The sequence below is a fragment of the Vanessa cardui genome, chromosome Z, assembly GCF_905220365.1.
Source record: "Vanessa cardui chromosome Z, ilVanCard2.1, whole genome shotgun sequence".
Taxonomy (NCBI): domain Eukaryota; kingdom Metazoa; phylum Arthropoda; class Insecta; order Lepidoptera; family Nymphalidae; genus Vanessa; species Vanessa cardui.
The window spans coordinates 454,454-474,494 of NC_061154.1; the positions used below are offsets into that span (position 1 = coordinate 454,454).

Below are 20,041 nucleotides of genomic sequence, written 5' to 3' on the forward strand. Positions count from 1 at the left end.
TTATCAATATACATATTTTATTATTAACAGGGGCAATCAAGCTTAGGGAAATATTATACGAAATTAAACATGATAGAATTGAAAATAACAGAATAATTTCAAAAAAACTTTCCAATTGAGATGTATTTGGATTTAGATTGTAAAAGCTCGTAACATATATGATTTTTTATAATATAATATAATAATAATATATTTACATAGGTATATATTTTCTTCTAAAACTAAAAGATATTTATTCACTTTCCTATAAAAGGTTTCATTTTAATATATATTTAAATATAATTTTAATATATTTTGTGTACCATAAGTTAATCACAAATCATTATTAGAAAATGTTTAATTAATAATAATATTATATTAATGCTAAACATAGATAAAAACAATGCTTGTACTGCGCAACTTTCAAATTATTGATTGGTCATGTTAAATACATTACAAAAATATAAAATTAAATTAATAAAAAATATTAACTTTAAATAAAAAAACAATAAACAAAAAATATCTTACGTCTTTTTAACATTTATAAATATACTAATTTGCCTTTAAAAAGGTTTAAGTAATTTTTGTGTTACAGGATGTTGGAAGTGTTGGTAAATTGAAATGTATATCTGACACAAAAGATTCAATATTCTTTTATAGTTTCTGTAATTTAGTATCATAATAAGTGTCTATGGCATACAGCTAGTTGAGTTACACAAACACGTATACAGTTTTCAGTTTTACCTCGACCTCTTATATTATGTAGACGTCTGCGTCGTCGTGGCTGTTCCAGGTTTTTATTTTAAAAATCTGTTAGATTTTCCCAATCGCGATCTGATTATTGTTTTGTAAATAGACCGTATAAACAATGTGAGACTTTGTTTTGTTACAGTGAACGTACATAGTGCTTCGATAAACCGTTCATTTATGGAAGGCTTAATTATTGTCCACGGAGTACATTAAAATTGGCGAGATGCACGAAAGCATTTTGATGCTTTCGGTGAGCAATGGTGTAATTATATCAAATTACAATATGATGTTGAACGAGACGGGTAACTAAATATATATCAGGTGAGGAGAAGATGGGCCGCACACAATGTCGATTGTCGGTACCGTTGTTTGTGTACGGCTGTCACGGTGTCGTTATTCATGTCTTTTTTCTTGTCTCACGTCAGCTGGCCACTCACTATCGCCAACACGATGGATCCTTCGATGTTCCTGCAGTATTCACCGCCCACGGGGCTACCCCAGGAATCGAAGTTGGCTACCTATATGGTGAGTAGTTTGGTATTATACGTATGTTTCAAAAGCAGTTCCTGTTGTAATGAAACGTATCTTGCAGAGCCGTTCCACATCAACACCGACCAGGTCGCTGAACCAGGCTATGAGTAATCTCAGTATGGAGTCATCACCGACGGCTATTAAAAAAGTAAGTGAATATTTCTTCACATTAAAAGATCAATTTTGTGACTTATCAATATGTTTGAGTTTTGGGTGAGCTTGATCGGGTAGGAACCACCATCACATTCAACTGCTAGACAGCAATACTTGTATTGTTGTGTTAAGGTTTAAAAACGGAGTCCATGTAACTATTATTCACAAGGGACATAACATCTTTGCTCCCAAGTTTGGTGGTGCATTGGTGCATACTGTAGGGAAGGGTTAAATATTTTTTGGTGCTAATGTCTGCGGGCTCTTCCAATTAAGGTTCATTTGCAAGTCATGGCTTATGTTTGCTTTTAAAAATATAATCGAAGTATTATTATGACCATATGGTCATGTAAAGTACAGCAGCATGTAATTTACAGCTTCTGTTTACAAGAGATGCTTTCCAATGATCTTGAAATGCATTGTAGTGATTTTGTTACAAATTGTTAAAATTAAAAGCTTATTTGTTACTATATTAGCTTACTTGTTAGGTGTATGGGCAAGGCGGTAGACAATAACTGGTTGAAAATCAGCAGATATATCAACAAAAGGTTGTCTGAGTAATAATAAACATGATTATATGAAGTGATTCCTGTGCAGTGTACATGCGTATGTGAAAGTTTGATGAAATTACTTCTTTTTAGACGATAATCACACACCCACCACCGATGCCTCAGCCGATGCCACAGCCACCGGTAATAAAACTTTAAAACTCTTATTTTAAGATGAGATTGTTTGTTAACTAGTAGGTAGTAAGTATGGCTTAATGAAATATAATCATTTAAATACGACCATCTCGAATCCTTTGTACTAAAAAGTTTTTATTTTCTTTGTTCATCTGCCTCTCCAGCCAATGATGACGCATTTGCCTCATCCCCAGGTAATTTGCTACTCATTTTATAAGCAGTTATTTAAAATAAAAAAATAAAAGACTAATCGTACTCTCTAATTATTAATTCCTGTTAGGAATGGAATTTTAGAGGATTTTTGAGATTAAAATTTGTATGATGATGAAGCTATCATTTTTGTAATGTTTTTTGCATTCATTTTTAGCTTTTGCTTGTACTGCAGCTTCTCTGTGATTTGAGGGTGCTTAAAATTAAAAAGTCAAACAGCAATGATATTTCATAGAGTATATTTAATGTTCCGGTACTGCGAGCCGCACGCGTGCGTATCGGAAGCTTTGTTTCTAATAGCCAATGTTGTTCTCTCCCGGGACGCCGCTGCAGGCGATCCTCGCGCATGCACCGCCCCCGCAGGTACACCCCGTCGATGCACCTGCAATGCGTCCGTTTAATTATAACACGCGGCCCATATCGATTTTATCCCGCCGTTAACATAACAGCCTCCATAACTGTTATGATTGCTCGCTATCAAATTAATTGAGATGACGTATGCACTTCAAACTATAAGATGGACAATATTACTCGCTTATAGTTACGAACGTACTCTACAATATATTATAAATATTGAATATTGCGATATGCATGTAAACGATGTACACGTATTATAAAGGCTCGCGAAAATGAGCTGGCAGCTATGAAACTAACAAAACGATTATGTTAAAGAGTTACTTTCAGGTTTATTCGCAGTATAATTAGCGCGCAATGCAGGTACGTCGTCGACATACTGTTAAAATGCCCCAGTACCTTAACGATGGTCCCCATTGTTACAAAATGCTGACAGTTACTATCACCTGGAACACTATAAAAAGCGGATTTAGAGATCATCGAATTGATATAAAAAGTAGATACTTAATTTCAGTATCGTAATAGCAGATGCAAAATTAATTACAGTTCTGGTAATATGCCCGTAGAGGAGACTGTTTGCTTTTAAATAAGAAATGACTAATTGCGGCGTTAGACCGGCGAGTCTGCCCCACACGACGCCATCCCGAGGCGACTGTTTGCTTACTAGACGTGGGTGTAAACAGATGCTGATCGGCGAGTTCGTGCCGATCAACTACTTCAGCCCACCTCCGATGCCCTTGCCCCCGGAGTCCCCGCAGAGCTCCCCGCCGAACCCGATGGTCATGCCGCCCGTCAACACGCAAGTGCACCAGGTACGTGAAACCTTCAAACCCAATATGTAGTTGGAACTGCTGATTGGTTTTCTTGTCCGAGGCTCGTCGCCATTGACTAGTTGATGGTCTATCCGCGTGGTACTTATTTTTAGATGAGTTTAAAGCCTCATTATAAAGTAACACAGTCTTACCATAGTAAAGGTTTTTTCATCGTGTACATTGCTAACTGAGAGGTCGCGACAAATCGTCGCTCGTGAAGTAGATTCGAGATACATTTTTGTTTCTTGTTGGCAGGAGAATGTCGGGGGAACCACTTACTTCTATTCCACGAACCCCGACAGCATGAACGCGTCCGGACTCAACGCGCCCCCTCTCAACCAATCCGGTGGCATGGGTGAGTGAAACTTAGTTTCATTATTACTGTACCCTCCTATGTGGATACAAACTTAAAATCTAACTACTCTCTAGTCAGTTAACAACTTCGAACTAATATATTTTTTTTAATTATCTTGATAAAAAGGTTTAACAATATGATACTGTGTAGTAAATTATAAGACATCGCTAAAGTTGCGAGTGTACCATATGCTCCGGAATATAAAGCTTAATTCGTAGATTTCAACTCAATGTATGTTAGTGGAGTCATTGTTACACTGACTCTAGGCTCTATCTGAGATTAGTGTTTTATGTATTACAGTGTTTTTCATTATATTGACTAGGGAATGTGAGGCTCTTAACTACGGTGTATAAGTTCAGTACATTGCCACGCTATCTCATTTCTGTTATTAAAACCTATCACACGTGACACGACCTGTTGAAACGTAAACATGCCCCTGCTACCAAACACCCCCCGCCCACCCGCGGCCACTGGGCGGGCGAGCGAGATATTTCCATATAAGGCAATAAGTGCATCGTAGTTGATAAATCAATACAGCGCCTCCCTTCCGCTCTAGTGCCGGAGGGCTGCATCGGGGTGCCGTCGGCCTACGCGTCCCAGATGTACGCGGGCGTGCCGGCGCACATGCCCCCCGTGCCCGCGCAGAACAAGCCAGGTATGACCTTTCGACATTTCGTCTAAGGCTCGCCACACACGAGCTCGAATACTTAAGGCACGTTACACAACGTTGCGAGCTCACTATTATATTTAACATGAATTCTAGGTAACTAAGTTAATGTTATAGCTATTAGTTTTTTTTAAATATTTTGGTGAATTTTATTTCCAATGATGCTGAGCTGTGAATAGAATATGCTGCGCGCGATATTATTAAGCAATGCTTTGAAAGTATTGAAACATTTCGACAGCAGACAAATATAATGTCGTTTGATCAGATTGATTCCTGGACCAGGTCGCATCCTCGCCAGGTCTTACGTCTTTAAGATCTACATATTATAGGATTGATCTTTACTATTAACAACTTGATTTGCTTTCAATCCTTGCGAATTTTTATATAGCTTTTTATGTTTATCTTTAGCAAAATTCTTAATTCTTCGATGCTGTCCTCAATGTGCGATGTGCGTTACGCAGTTGCGTATCTTAATGTATGTGTTTTCAAAATTATACAAAATTACGATAAAACTAATTAAACAATTTTCTCATTCGTAACTTCCGATATGTTTCTGTAAGTTTAAATTATATTAAGTTGATAATATTGTTGCAAAGCGAATAATGAATGTTGCTTAAGTGTGTCCGTCGCTGCGTTCACAAAGTCACGACAGGAGATTTGACACAGTCTGCGTCCTTACCCAACAATTATCCAATAATAATCGTAAACTCTTGACAGGAATGATGTTTTAATCTCATATGAACCCACTGGGTTATCCAGACGAGTTGCAAAGGTCAATCGGCTATCGCTAGGCGACTAATCAAGTCAAATCCGTAATAAAGTATACACGTACAACTGCTTGCGTGAAATATTATTATGAGTATGGTTTCAATCGAAACATACCTCCGTGTTAGTTAGCTATTGGCCGAGTGCCCTTAAAGAAGGCCAGGTCCATAGTGCCTGGGAGATTTTTGCCAAGTTGTGTTAGCAATGTGGCTAAAACGAAGGCAATGTTAACAGCAACCTATCTACCCCAATAGATGGGGGTTGTAGCTTTGGACGATTGACAAATTCAGGTCAACGTAGATTGATCGGTCGCTGAGATAACACCTGGTGAAAATACCTCTAAGTATAGGGAAGCACAATTTGGACAAATCATGAATCTAGTAACTCATTGAAATAGGTCAACAGCGAAATTTGAGAAAAAGTTTCATATTCTTTCTCTACTGTTATTGTTCGATAGATTTTATATAATTTTGTGTTGTGACTATTATAAGCACTTCAATTTATTATTGAATATTATACTTGAAACATCATTGAAATTGCGCGATAATAATAAAATATTAATTACAATAATATCGTCCTTGTTTGTTACTACAGGACAGTTACAGCTCTGCTACTACAGGACAGTTATCTCAATAAAATAATAATTAGATCATAATGTGGATTATGATCTAAATATTATTATATTGATTTATTCGGTGATCCAATGGTGGGCATAGGTTGGTGGAAGTCTACCAAAAAAACTTGACACATCTTCGATATTTCATAATTTCCTCACTATGTTTTCTGTCAAACTTAACTTTAAGTTTTAGTTAGTTGACTTCTCTGACGATCACGAGACGTGTATAGAAATATTGAGAAATTATGCAACAAAAAAAAAATGTCAGTTTGTGAGCATCTTTGGAGGTCACTGGCGGGAGAAAATAACAAAATTGTTTGCTAGAGAAAGTTTATTCGAAGATACTACCTGGATATTACTTCAGCAAAATGCTTGCGTCTGTCGAACCGGCTGAGTTAAAGCCATGTTATATTACCATCAAATGTAAGGTACAATAGCAATACAATCTTCGAGTGTTTCCTTGCGAAGGCGAACAAAATTACTTGTGTATGAAGTATTTGCGTAAATTGTGGCAACCTCTAAAGCTCGCTATTGCTCTTTTTAGCCTTGCTGTTAATGTAGTGACTTTTTATGACCTTGCGAATATAGATAAAACAACAACAACAACAGTAACAGCCTGTAAATTCCCACTGCTGGGCTAAAGGCCTCCTCTCCCTTTGAGGAGAAGGTTTGGAACATATTCCACCACGATGTTCCAATGCGGGTTGGTGGAATACACATGTGGCAGAATTTTTATGAAATTAGACACATGCAGGTTTCCTCACGATGTTTTCCTTCACCGCTGAGCACGAGATGAATTATAAACACAAATTAAGCACATGAATCAGCGGTGCTTGCCTGGGTTTGAACCCGCAACCATCGGTTAAGATGCACGCGTTCTAACCACTGGGCCATCTCGACTCTTATATTGAATTTATATATCATATGTAATTGTAAAATTGTCGAGTTTATATAAATATAAAGTTTTTTTTAATATGTATGTCTCATTTTTAAATATTGTTCTCTTATACCAGAAAGCGTTGCGAATATTGCGTCAATTATTATAATAAGATGGTGTTGGCTTGAAAGTTAAACACCGAACCGGCAAACGGTGCGTCGCAAAAACTGAGCCGACCTGCGGAGCGAAGTGAAAGTTAATCGTCGCGCGTAACTGTACTTTTAATATTACATCTGTGTGTCCTCTTTGATTCGTCGCAAGACTCAAATTATATTCCGGGTTTTCATATGCGATTGCTTCAAAAGTTACCTTACAAAGTTTTTTTTTCGTCCTCGCAGGTCTTGCCGCTACATTCTACACGCCCGAGACCATCCGGTCGGAAATCTATCAACGAAATGAGGACGTGTTCCTGCAGCCGGACATACGTCAGTACCCTATTCTTATTTTATATAATACTAGCTGTGCCCGCGACCTTGTACGCGTTTGAATTTAACGAAAAAGAAATATTATTGTAGCCTAAGTACTATTATATCAGTTGTCTGCCAGTGAAAATCTCGTCAAAATCTGTCCAGAAGTTCCAGAGTTTAGCCGGAACAATAAGACAGACAGACATAGACAAAAGTTGTCACAAATATTATTTTGGTATATGTACCGTGTATGCATATGTATGCATACACGGTACATATAAATGTAAAAATGGGCTATTAATATTACAAACAGACTCCAATTTTATAATATGTGTAGTCTAGGTATTGGTTGTTGTTGTATGTGTAAATGTTTCCGCTGTCCGGCAGAGCTGCCCGAGACGGTGGAGATGTACGCGGAGCTGACGCCGCTGGAGGGCGGCGGCGCGCACGCGCTGGCCACGTCGTACCGCGCCACGCACCGCGCCAGCGGCGAGCACTACGCGCTGCGGCGCCTGCACGCGTGCGCCGCGCCGCCCGCGCTGCTCGCCCGCGCCGAGCCCTGGCGGAACGTCGACCACCCCAACGTCGTGCGCCTGCACCGCTGCTTCGCCACCACCGACTTCGGCGACCGCTGTGAGACCGCCCTCCCCACGCACACACACACACACACATGAGACAAAACATCACGTACGTTACTCTGATTGATCACAATGTAAGCAGCAGAGCACTTGTGTTGTGGAAAATCAGATGTAACGACGGTACCACAAACACCCAAACCCAAGACGTCATAGAAAATTAATGAACTTTAAATCGACTCGGCCGAGAATCGAACCCGTGCCCTCGGAGCGCTGTACCCATGAAAACCGGTGTACGCACTACTCGAGTGTACAAACTAAATTAAAATTATCATGAATGATAAGGGTAAAAAAACTAAATGCAATGTTTGTCCAGCCGTGGTGCTCGTGTACGACTACCACCCCGCGTGCATGACCCTGATGACCAAATACCTCGCGACCGGAGCGCCCGGCGGGGTGACCGATGGCAACGGAGCCTTCCACGACCCGTTCTCTTCCGACCCGGACGCGCCAAGGCCGTACACGCACCAGGTGAGAACATTCTCCGTCTACCTCACCCTTCGACTTTCTAGATCATGAAATTTCTAATATAATAATAATAAACTATAACAAAATAAATAATTTTCAAAAGAAGTAGGTTTGACCTGGATTGGAGAAAACCGCCTTTATGTAGTTCTGTTTTATTAATAAAACCTCTCAATTCTTCTCATCTTATGTTATGTATATATGAATCCATATTTCCCTCGGACGCCACACTTGTGAGGGACTGGTAACAAATACCGTCGTATTTGTTATTGTCAGGAGAACTCAGAAAACCATATAAATACATAACTTTTCTAACGTAGGTTACGTACCCTATATATGACGTTTGACATGCCGCAAATCTCATTTAGAATAGCTAGCATCTTCTTGGGCCGAATTTGGTAAAAAATGATTTATGATTTCGCAATGCACATTTCATCGCATTTACAGTATGAATAAATAAATGGAAAAGGCAATCGCTAAGCGCTTGCGGCATGAATCTTGTAAATCCATGTCTTTTCACACGGCCAGTCGTACTACGCCTGATGACAAATAAAAACGTTTACGCACCAGAAAACAAAACTATGAATGCTGTATATAGTAAAGCAATATATTAATTAAAACAATAATATGTTATCGTTTTTTTTATTAATTATTTTAATTCGAATTCAATATTCAGAGACACGACAACGCCTGTCGGTCAGCTAATTGAAAATATGTTTAGAGGAATATTATAGAACTAGTTTTTTCGCATGGTTTTGCTCCCTTAAATTTTTCTGCCGCCGCCGCTGCATACAAGGAGCTGACTAACTAAAAACACTTTTAATATATAAAATTCTCAATCAATCACATATAATCTAACATAACAAAAGCAAGTGCTAGGCTATGTTAGGAGGGACTTAAGTCTCCGAGTCTTCTATATCATTGACATTTATCGATAAGAACGTCCGTCCTCTGATATCATTTTTTTTTAATTTATTTACTCTGTAAACCTTATAGCGTTTGCACGAATATATTTATTTATCCGATATCGTCTGATATTTACTGTACATGTATGACTTCATGTTTTACAGAACCTCAGCGTAGAAATTTATTAAATAAAATCTAACGATTCGAGAACCTTTTAAGTCTTAAATTTTAAAATCTTCACGTGTAAAACATTTTCAATGGAATAATGTACTAGAAATTTCTCAATTATTCAATCATCAATACTTTATGACTCGTACTCGCAACGATTACGGCCGCATACACACTCTTACACTCGATAAAAGATTCTTACGATAATCGTTTTGTGAGAGATATATTAGAAAGAAGTCATTAGATTCATCATAATTATGATCTGTTTGACATTGACAAGTCAAATCAAACTCAGTTAACTTAATTCAATGTAGGAGCATTACACTTTCTTATTGATGGTCAAATTAAGCACTACCACCGGTTCGGAAAAATAAACACTCTGACCTGAGACGAACCGAAAAAAGAAAGTAAGAATCGGACCCAGATTAGTCTGGTTACTGGTGACCACCACAAATTGTAATACGACCAAAGGCAAAACAGTTTGGTGATAAATTATGATTTTGATACGAAATGTAGCGGAGCACTTAGGTTGTATAACTTCAGTTCGGACATCCTATTCTAATGGCGGGAAGGGTTTAGATAAATAAACAACTTTGGCCTCGATTGGCATGACATGATGGATCGTGATCTCAATTATATACTTCGGTATTGGCAAGACATATTTGAGTTTGAAGTTTTACTTATCCTTATTATTTGTAGCGTTATTACCGTTGCGAAGTGTGAAAGTGAGAAAATTAATTCCGCCGGCTTACGGGCACGCGCGCTTTTCACAGCTCTTCCTCTATTCCGACAACGTCCGACGTCCGACGTGTGTTAACGGACCACTTTCACTGAGACCATAGGCGGCGTTTCCTATTCGATTTATCCTTCGACCGAGGCTCCTTTAGGGGTACTATTGAGATTAAGTTTCGGAAAAAAAGGCAAAGCGTTCAAGTTGGTCTCAGGTACTTGATGCTCGAAGGTTTGGTCTGTACAAGTAATTGATTGACCAATAATATTTTATTTACGCTCTTGATCCTATATGTATGACAAAGAACCCAGACAGTTTCTTCTGATTCTTATCTTTTCTTGGGTCTACGATAAAAATCTAACATAAATGTCGTCCCACACATGTAAATTTCAGACCCACATAATGTAATCCTATGTAGAAGATTTTATTATTTTCGATGGTAGAAGAAGTTGAACTGAGACAGCATGTTTAGTAATGTCTTTAGTAGATAGGGTTTAGAGATAAAACCCTCCATTGGTATTCTCTCTAGTCATTCCTTGCAGATAGAATAATACAATTTATTTCCTATACTTAGTTTAGTTATATATTATGTTTTACAGTACGTTACTCGGATATAAATGCTAGGGAAACAGTGACAACTGTTCTTTAAATATGTCTTAAGGGTGTTGCTTTCATGCTTTATGTGTAAATTAAATTATAAACGATTGTTACTACTTAATGATTGATGTATAAAGTATGTTTTTCGTTCCTCTCGGTAGAATCTATATATATTTGAAATGAGTGAATGTGTTTAGATTTCTCGCTAGTTACTGAAAGCCTCATGAATGAATGATTTTCTCTCAGTTAATCCCAACTGATACGCCGGTGTCTTGTAGCACTTATCCAAATCTGACCAATAATGTATTTTCAGGCTCTTTAGAGATTGCCGAGGAAAATTTTAATTCGTTTATATTATGAGGGTAAGCTCTCCGTACATGAAAATATTACCTGATGATTATTATTTTAAAAGAAAGAATATAGAAAAATAAAAATGATTTTATTTCGCATATTTAACGAACTAAAAAAGTTAGCCGTTAGCCTTCCTTCATCGTTCACTATCATTGTCAACGTTACTAAACAATTAACTTAACACTCAGATCGATGAGACCCCACGTTGTTTTGGATTTGTAATGTGACGATTCATATATAAAAATGTCAAAGTACACGCGAAAACTTGAAGTGAGTAACTCGTGGTACAGAAGAACGCAATGCTGCGCGCCGTGGCGTGCGGCGCGCTGCTGCCCGAGGCCGTGCTGTGGAGCCTGCTGGTGCAGCTCACGGCCGGTCTGCGCGCCATACACACGGCCGGCCTGGCTTGCAGGTGAGTGCCTGCAGCCTGCAGTCTGTGCACAGGCATACACTGTTCATACATGACACTCAGTCAGGACTAGAAACTGATGAATATACGTATTCTAAAATTAGGAGCCTCGATGCCACTAAGGTGGTGATGAACGGATGTCGCATCCGCATCGCGTGGGGCGGGATCGCCGACGTGATCCACAACAGCAACGTCGACATCGCTCAGGTACGGCAGTTGACAGATACCGGCCGACTACACCTTACTACAATCTTACACCTTAATACAAACGGTACAATGTGTGTGACGAAGGCGCAGCAAGAGGACATGACGGCGCTCGGGCGGCTGGCGCTGGGCATGGCGTGCCGCACCGCGCACTGCGACAACCTCAACGCCTGCATGGACCTCGTGGCGCGCTCCTACTCCGCCGACCTCAAGAACCTCATACTGTAATTACACACCACACACCCTCGTTGTATTTAGCGACCCAAAGAACATTGCATTTACAATTTATTGTTATCTGTCGTATGGGCGCGGCCTAATGAACATTAATATTTAGAATTATTATTAAAATTAATTTACATTTCGTCCACAACTTTAACAAAAGATCGACGTCGATTTCGATATTGACGTTGTATTTAAATACTGAACAATTATTATCATTTGTGTTCTGAATTCTCTCTCCTGGTCAGACTTCGTCTCCGTATGTCAGATGCCAAATGTCTAATGTGTAAAGCGGAGCTCGCTTCCAGTGCTCATACACGATTGCGTGTTGCCAGATACCTGCTGTCGGCCACGACGCGGCGCTCCGTCACGGACCTGATGCCGATGATAGGTGCGCGATTTTACACGCAGGTAGGCGCATACATCTGTATTTATGTTTGTAATAGCAGTCGTCTAGTTTCAAATCCCTCTCAAACGATTCGATTACATTTTATAGAAATTCAGAAATTTTTAAGACGCTCCCCGCCATCAACTCTTAGAGATCGGGGTGCTTCGAATTAATTCAAATGAAGTAGTGGACTTACATTTTATTATACAAAAGCAATAGAAACGCACATCGTAAAATTTGAAACAGCTAGGACGAACCTACAATGAGTTCTTTAAAATCAAGGCTTTGGACATACCGCATAATCGAATGTATTTATTTCTGTCATTAATCCATCGCAATTTTAGTGTTGACGAAAAATTATTTTACACTATGTAATAAAAAATATTAAAACTCGGTTTTCTTTCTAACCTAAGCTTTTTGTAATGCTTATACTTGTAATTCTAGTTACAAAACTAAATAAATGGACGAAAAGTACAATTTGACTTTTCCACATTGATTTCTGTGTCAAGTGGCGCTAATTCTGTTTTGTCTTTATAGCGTAGTTTGAAATAAAGAAGCGTTCAACCTAATAATGTTTTAAAAGGTAGATGACACTATTTCATTGATGGCGGAGTTTGACATAAAGCATAACGAAGATTAAAATTTGCTCCAAACACGTAGATCGGTTAAAATTTGAACGAAACTCGTTTTACTGGGACTTGAAACTAGACGAGTCCTGGCTGGGAAGCTGGCGATATATCAGTACATTAAATGTATGCTCATTAAAGAACAGATGTGAATCGGTATAGTTCAGTAAATGGAAGCTATTTCGATTTAAGGCACTCCAATTTGTAACAATATAAATAAATACTAAAATATTTGCTCATGTCTGCCTCTGACGATCAAAATCAATCCGAAAACGAAGAAAATCAATTCAGGGCCCTCATAGCTAAACTTACTTGTGAATATAAAAAGCCCTTCTAAGTCATTTGCTCATTGACTGCCTTGAACTTTACTGAGATAAGCTTAGAAAAAAGTCTAAGATCCTATCGATGTTTATCTTATTTCCATTAATATTTTTAAAACATAATTTTTTTAGTGAAAATGTTGTGATGATTGTTTTAAGAAAAGATTCAATAGTTTGGCCCGATTGAAGATGTATAGACATCTCATTAATTTTCTTCGTTTAAAAAGTAATGTAAATATTCCTCCAAGAGGCAGACGTGACTAAATATACAGCTGACCGACCATTGTCAGCAGTATTCAGAACCGCACAACTCAGACTTCTCTGATTCGCACTTGTGGGTATATCTAAATAATAAAAAACAAGACATAGTTTTGTTTCCACGTGGGCAACACAGAATGTTTTCTCGCCAGCTCTCCGGCCGCCCTTCTACTCTGGTTGCACTGCTTTAGACGCGCTGTCATCTGGTTTCTCAATAGAAAATGTAAAACATTTGATTCGTTTATAGTAAACGATAGTTAGAGTACGCTGAACGATTAACATTAACGACACCCACCCGTTATTTCATATTTGTTAATAGAATTGTATTTGGTATAATGAGATCATGTTCAATAAAGTGTACTATTTCCATTTTTTGCAGTTTTTTCGAGGAAGTAAAACATATTCTTTTTAAACATACCACATAATTTTGTTTAGTTTTTTCATTAAAAAAAAACTGTTAAAAAATAATTAGCTACAAATTATCTCATGCCATCATTATTTTTAATTTCAACCTTTGTGAGCGTAAAGTTTTGTCTGTGAGTGTGTTTGCCAATAATGAATTGTTAAACTCAACCGTCTTGTCATAATAAAAAAATATTTTTTTTATTGTCACGACATATCTATTACATATTGAAGAATTATTTAATTTTCTCATCATATCTTTATTGCTAGGAACCTTTGCTTTTATATAATACCAAAAAAAAACAAAAAAAAATCAAAAAGGCGGCTTTACCTGCTATTCGCCATGGCCGACGACCACCATCTATTAAGGTAACGTCCACACAAAGCTAAACATATGATGTCCGTGAGCATCGTGACTTGATGTGTCGCTACCGGCGAAAGTTGTGGCTAAACATATGTGTACTGAGAGTACAACCCCAGATGGTATATAGTTTTGACTAATTGAGCATCGGCCGCACCATAAACTTCGGAACCATTTTATTAATAAATATGGGGTAAAACTGCTTTGCATGTTATCCTGTGTTAAGGAACAAGCACAAAGCCGGGTCCGTCCGCAATACTACTGTGAGGGCCGTCTGACGCGGCTTTGTTTTTGTTCGCTCTTGTCGATGTGATGTCTGTAGGCGTGCTGTATGTTATGTCGTGTAGAACGGGAGGTAGCGTTGTATTTTGATAATTATTTCGTGTCGCTTAATTTTTATTGACAATGATAATTGAAATACCTGATTGATAAAACCAAGAGAAGCGTCAGTGAATACAGAAAACTAAATATTAATTTAAAAAAAATGTTTATTCACATCGCAGTTAACTACTAGGTACTTGGGTGACGACATAACAGTCTTAAGATGGCCGGGTTCAAATCCGCGGTCGACATTGTGCAACTTCTCATGAGGATGTATTTATTGCAATGGAAGTGAGTCAAGAGAGACTTATCCGTGCTCGGGCACGCGCTGCGTCTGTAGACAATAACGATGCTTACTTTACCAGTTATTATTTTTCAATGCTGCACGTTATGTGGCAACCAGACCCTCCTCTGCTGGAGCAGCTGAAGCGTAGGACTCCGTCTCCTTACCCAAAAGAAATTACTTGGAATAAAAATGAAGCGCCATCAAATAGTATGTAATTTCATCGCTACCTCAAAGTATAGCTATATCACGGCACATTACTACATATAATACCAAGTGATATACCTGTACTACGTACGAAAGTATTATAAGTATTAGTTATCGTTACAAGAATAAGAATAGGTTAAATAACATGAAACATTATTAAGGTGGAGGCCCTCGAGAGGCGCGCAGACGCTTTCGAGGAGCAATTGGCCCGCGAGATCGACAATGGGCGCCTTTTGCGCATCCTTATCAAGATGGGCGTGGTCAACGAGCGCCCCGAGTAAGTATCCCTCCTCAACCCTGCCGGGCTTTACTCGAAACGTGCTGAGCAAAATGGAACACGATCCATCGAGTGCTTCCAGTGCCTAGAGTTGGTTGCGTTAGGGTCCATATTTAGATGTAACTGTTAGCAGGCTGAATTTGGACGCGAGCTGGTCGGAGACTGGGGACCGGTACATGCTGAAGCTTTTCCGGGACTACTTGTTCCATTCGGTGACGGCAGATGGCCGCCCCTGGCTCGACCAGGCCCATCTCGCCAGCGCCCTCAACAGCCTCGATGGGGGCTCGCTCGCCAAGGTACAGTCCACACATCACGCACACACTTTGCACTTACTCACATCTTTAGGTAACTGCGGATAACCTAATGAATGTCGGCAGGTGGAGCTAATGTCGCGCGACGAGCAGAGCGTTCTCGTAGTCTCCTACTCGGAGCTGAAGCACTGTCTCGAAGCCGCTTTCGAGGAGGTGATGCAAGCGGCTGGGGCAGCCCCCTAGCCCACAGCCACCGGCTTCTTGCCGGCCTAGCTTTTTTACCCAGCCCCGTACAGAGTGCAATGCTGTTGTCTATGCATGTGCTTAACGGGGTAAACTGGGCACCGCCCGACTACGACGAAATCCCCTTCCTTCCGCCCATAGACGAGCTCTCGTTGTTGAATATATCGTAAGTGTCGTATCCGTCTCAATGAACGCCTCGGCGAATAAATGTCTCAATGTCTATTACATAATTATTAATCGTACAATTAAGAGATTTGTGTCACACTCTGGGGGCGGAGGTGAGGGGCGCCCGTGTCGGGCTGCGCTCGGAGGGTGAGCAAACTAACAAACGGACTCTGTGAAGTGCGAGGACGACGAGGGCGAGCAATAGACTGTAAGCTGCCGGCGCCCGGCACCGTCCGGCACCGTCCGGTTAGGAATACGAAATTAAAATGTAACTGTGTTGTAACGCGATCTCATTTTTAAACGCGAACTTGCTGCGATCTACAAAGGAGTCGTCTCCGACTTAATGCCGCATGGTTTATGTTTACGTCGCCCGTTTAAAGCTTTAAGTGTTCGATTATAGTTTATCTATGTCCTACTGAGTAGCCGCCTGAACAAACACCGCAAACATTCCAAACCGACGCAACACCGCCGCGCGCGTCGCCGTACGCGTCGCCGCACGCGAACGCACGCGGACGCACTCGAACGCACGCACCGCGCGACGTGCGACCGCGCGTTTAAGTCGCTACGGGAGGTAGTCCACGAGTTGTATGTTAGGATGTAGCAACATAATATCTCAATGTTTTAATGTTAGTCGATTCGAAATGCCGACGACACTCGTCTCGTCTCGTCTCGTCGAGTGCGAGGGTTCACTCTGTCGAGTGTTTAACTGAAGGTTAGGCGATTAGCGAGATATGAAATGTGCATTCGATGTTCAATTCAAGTGAAATACTCGGTGTTATCTTTACGTATATAATAATCATCAATGTTTTAACTATGTAATGCAATATAAGTGTAAACATTCTCATTCAACGTGTACACTAGGTGGATGTCGTTCAATGTTTATTTCGAGCTAGTACCGATACAATACTATCCGTACCCGATTGCCGATCCAGTTAGAGACGATCGCTCTGATGTTTATTTTAAATTTTAAAAATATTATTTTATAATAATTTTAAGTGTATATTTTATTCTAATAAATAAAGTATTAAACAATCGTGTTTTATTGCCACACTCTATAATAAGTACTATTGATTATTTCTTCACGTGTAATTTGTATGCTAGGAGACGCCAGTTTTGAACAGCTGAGTCAAAACGCAACAGTCAGTGTGTACTTCTAACACTGTTTCAGCTTGCCTACCTTCACTTTAAAATTACGAAAAAACTTTAAAAAAATCTATAAATTTATTTATCAATAATTTCAAGTAGAATTATAACACAACAAAAACAAATACAGGGGTTTTGATTAAAATTAAAATTTACGTGTAAACCACACCATCACACAGACAGAACATTATACATGTTTACATTTAAAACGAACACTGCTTATTATTTACCTTGCCTTACAACATTTACCTGGATACTCTTGAAAAACTAGCTGAAAATGAATTGGTATTGGTTAAATAAATGGCCAGACTTCAGAACTAGTCAACTGCGCAGCGAATATCATTTCATTACAGTGATACTGGTCAAACGGTGGACTGGACACAAAACACGACTAATTTTTAATTTTATGGGGGGTGCATTACCTCAGACTTATAGTAGCGGCACGCTATGATGGCCGTTTTGACGTTTGCCCGCTCATAAAGTTTCGTATTTAATAAATAATTACATCAAAGCAAATTGTTGTTCTTTATTGTCAATAGTGACGTGCAGTAAGTCATAAAATTTATCGAATGTGATTTCTAAATTACAAATATTAGGGTACCGCGAAAATAACTTTTTTTTTTTGCGTAATCGTGTACGTCACACTCTCACACTCGACCTCATAGTCGGTGTTATATTTATGTTGACTGTAAATATTTTATATTTTTTTTTTATTTTATTTATACATGTTTATTGCGGCAGCAGTATGGACGACTCCGATTAAATATAGCCAGTAGTGTTTTTGGTTTCTTTTTTGTATCAATTTTTTTCTTGTATGTAATGTGTTTATGAATCATTCTAATTCCAATTTTTGATTTAAATTGATTTTGTTCGAATATATTACTTAAACTTATTTTATATTTTTTTTATTAAACCTTCTGAATCAGATAGTACTTGCAACAAAAACTTGAATTAAATTACTTGCAAAAAAACGAAGATTTGAATATATGATATCGATAATAAATTTACATTTCACATCACTTTTTAATGTGTCAAAAAGATACGATGTCTTGCCGCTAGAATAAAGTACAAACATTATAGGTTACCAATCTCGAGACGAGATTCAGAGCCCGATTGCGAAGACCGCGTACATGTCAAATAGAAATAGCATTGTTATTAATCCCTGGATTTACATCAGTCCACAATTTTAGGCGCTGTAGGCAAGCGTATGGGGTATGGATGCTCTATGCCGTACTTTGGCCTTCCCAGCAAGTCCAAGTATTGTCGAAAGAGTGTGAACGTCGACCGAAACTCCTGGAACAATGATGAACAAGCTCAATACTGGAACCATTTTGATCAGACTACATCCAGCTTATTATCTTATTTTCCGTTCAACGTTGAAGATTGCCACTCTCGATAAGCCGCTACTACGGTGCTTTTAGGAATACAATTATATTCCAGACTTTAGTGGAGTATAGATTATTCAATACAAGATTACGCAGACGAAAAAAGGCGCGGCATTAATACTTGTTGATTTCTAGGCAGGATAAATTACATTCATTAACATCTGTCTGTGAATTTCCCTCCAAATTTCCATATTCCACCACACTGTTCCAATGCGGGTTGGTGGAATACATATGTGGCAGAAGTTCTATAAAATTAGACACATGCAGGTTTCTTCACGATATTTTCCTTCACCGTCGTGCTCGAGATGAATTACAAGCACATGCATATTTAGTGGTCTTGCCTGGGTTTGAACACCTAATCATCGGTTATCATGCAACATGCACGCGTTCTAACCACTGGGCCATCTCGGCTCTCAAATTACATGACTGTATTTTTAAATGTTTAAAAAAGTATCTACTCAGTTTCTTGCCGGTTCTTGTCGGTAAAGTATATTTTTGATTTGATGTTTTTATTTTATAGCATCTGTTATACTAATTTGAAGATTACTCACTAAATATTTTTTTTATTAGTTTGGGTACTTAAGAAGAGCTCTATTTATTAGGATATCTCTATAATATCCACCTTCAAGGTAAAATATTCGTACCTATTATTTATAGATTGCAAGTTTAAAGACTTATGTTTTAATAGTATTCTTTTTATGGTGTAGGTTGGCGGACGTGCATATGGGCCACCTGATGGAAAGTGGTCACCATCACCCATAGACAACCCATAGCCCGTTTGGGTAGGTACCACTATAAAAAGGTATACTAAAATGTATCATTTTAGTATACCTTTTTGTCATTATTTTCATGTTAAAACAAATATAATTTCTCCTTATTACTATCGAATTCCAGTGTCCCGATATAATGTTGTATATATATATAATGTTGTATATATATATAATGTTGTATATAGTTATAATATGTTCAGGTATTGATCCAGACACCCGATACAGAGAAGTAGGTACTAGTGCAATGTATTTAGGTCAACCAATCAACGCTGAACAAATAAACTTCATCATGGCACCGACTGGCGACAACGCATGTGCAGGAGCACCAAGGGTCACCTCGATTCTAAGAATCACCTCTGCAATGTGTTTTGTTGGACCAATTGAAAACGCACACGCAAACTGCACCATTTTGACAACGCATGCGCCGTGTTTACCGCTGCACCAAGGATTTTCTTTGTTACTGGCTACTACTAGACTCCACATATATACACTATATTCTCAGGACGAACCCAATTTTAAGATAAAAGGTTAAAATTCCCGTAAATCATGAATAGTTTAGTATGCAACGATTTAAAACCTGATATTTATTAAAATTATTTCGAGCTGAATCTAGTAAAAATTTAAATACCAATATTTTTCAATGATATTGTTAATGATGATTACAGACTGCCAGTGGACATGATTATTTGGATAAGTTGTTTCCGTATATTTCCTCCTCATTTTTTCTTATAAAATATTGTA

At 38.6% G+C, this 20,041-nt stretch overlaps 1 protein-coding gene across 11 annotated transcripts; it reads left to right on the top strand.

The window, feature by feature from the left end:
• The first annotated feature begins 647 nt into the window (after positions 1-647).
• Positions 648-17,010, top strand: LOC124543020 (PAN2-PAN3 deadenylation complex subunit PAN3). 11 transcript variants are annotated; one of them, XM_047121016.1, is made up of 22 exons: positions 648-772; positions 872-1,050; positions 1,155-1,254; positions 1,322-1,408; positions 2,052-2,102; positions 2,258-2,287; positions 2,613-2,666; positions 3,341-3,469; positions 3,725-3,824; positions 4,381-4,479; positions 7,148-7,234; positions 7,604-7,849; positions 8,168-8,322; positions 11,359-11,480; positions 11,582-11,684; positions 11,769-11,905; positions 12,236-12,311; positions 13,872-13,884; positions 14,980-15,069; positions 15,228-15,343; positions 15,474-15,639; positions 15,721-17,010. In XM_047121016.1, exons 3-22 carry the CDS (start codon positions 1,180-1,182, stop codon positions 16,005-16,007), a joined length of 2,223 nt encoding a protein of 740 aa, XP_046976972.1. In that variant the 5' UTR covers positions 648-772; positions 872-1,050; positions 1,155-1,179; the 3' UTR covers positions 16,008-17,010. The 11 variants fall into 11 exon arrangements, with proteins under 11 accessions (XP_046976972.1, XP_046976975.1, XP_046976974.1 ...); XM_047121019.1 differs by having other exon boundaries at positions 2,637-2,666; XM_047121018.1 differs by having other exon boundaries at positions 15,477-15,639; positions 15,721-17,009.
• The last annotated feature ends 3,031 nt before the right edge of the window (positions 17,011-20,041 follow it).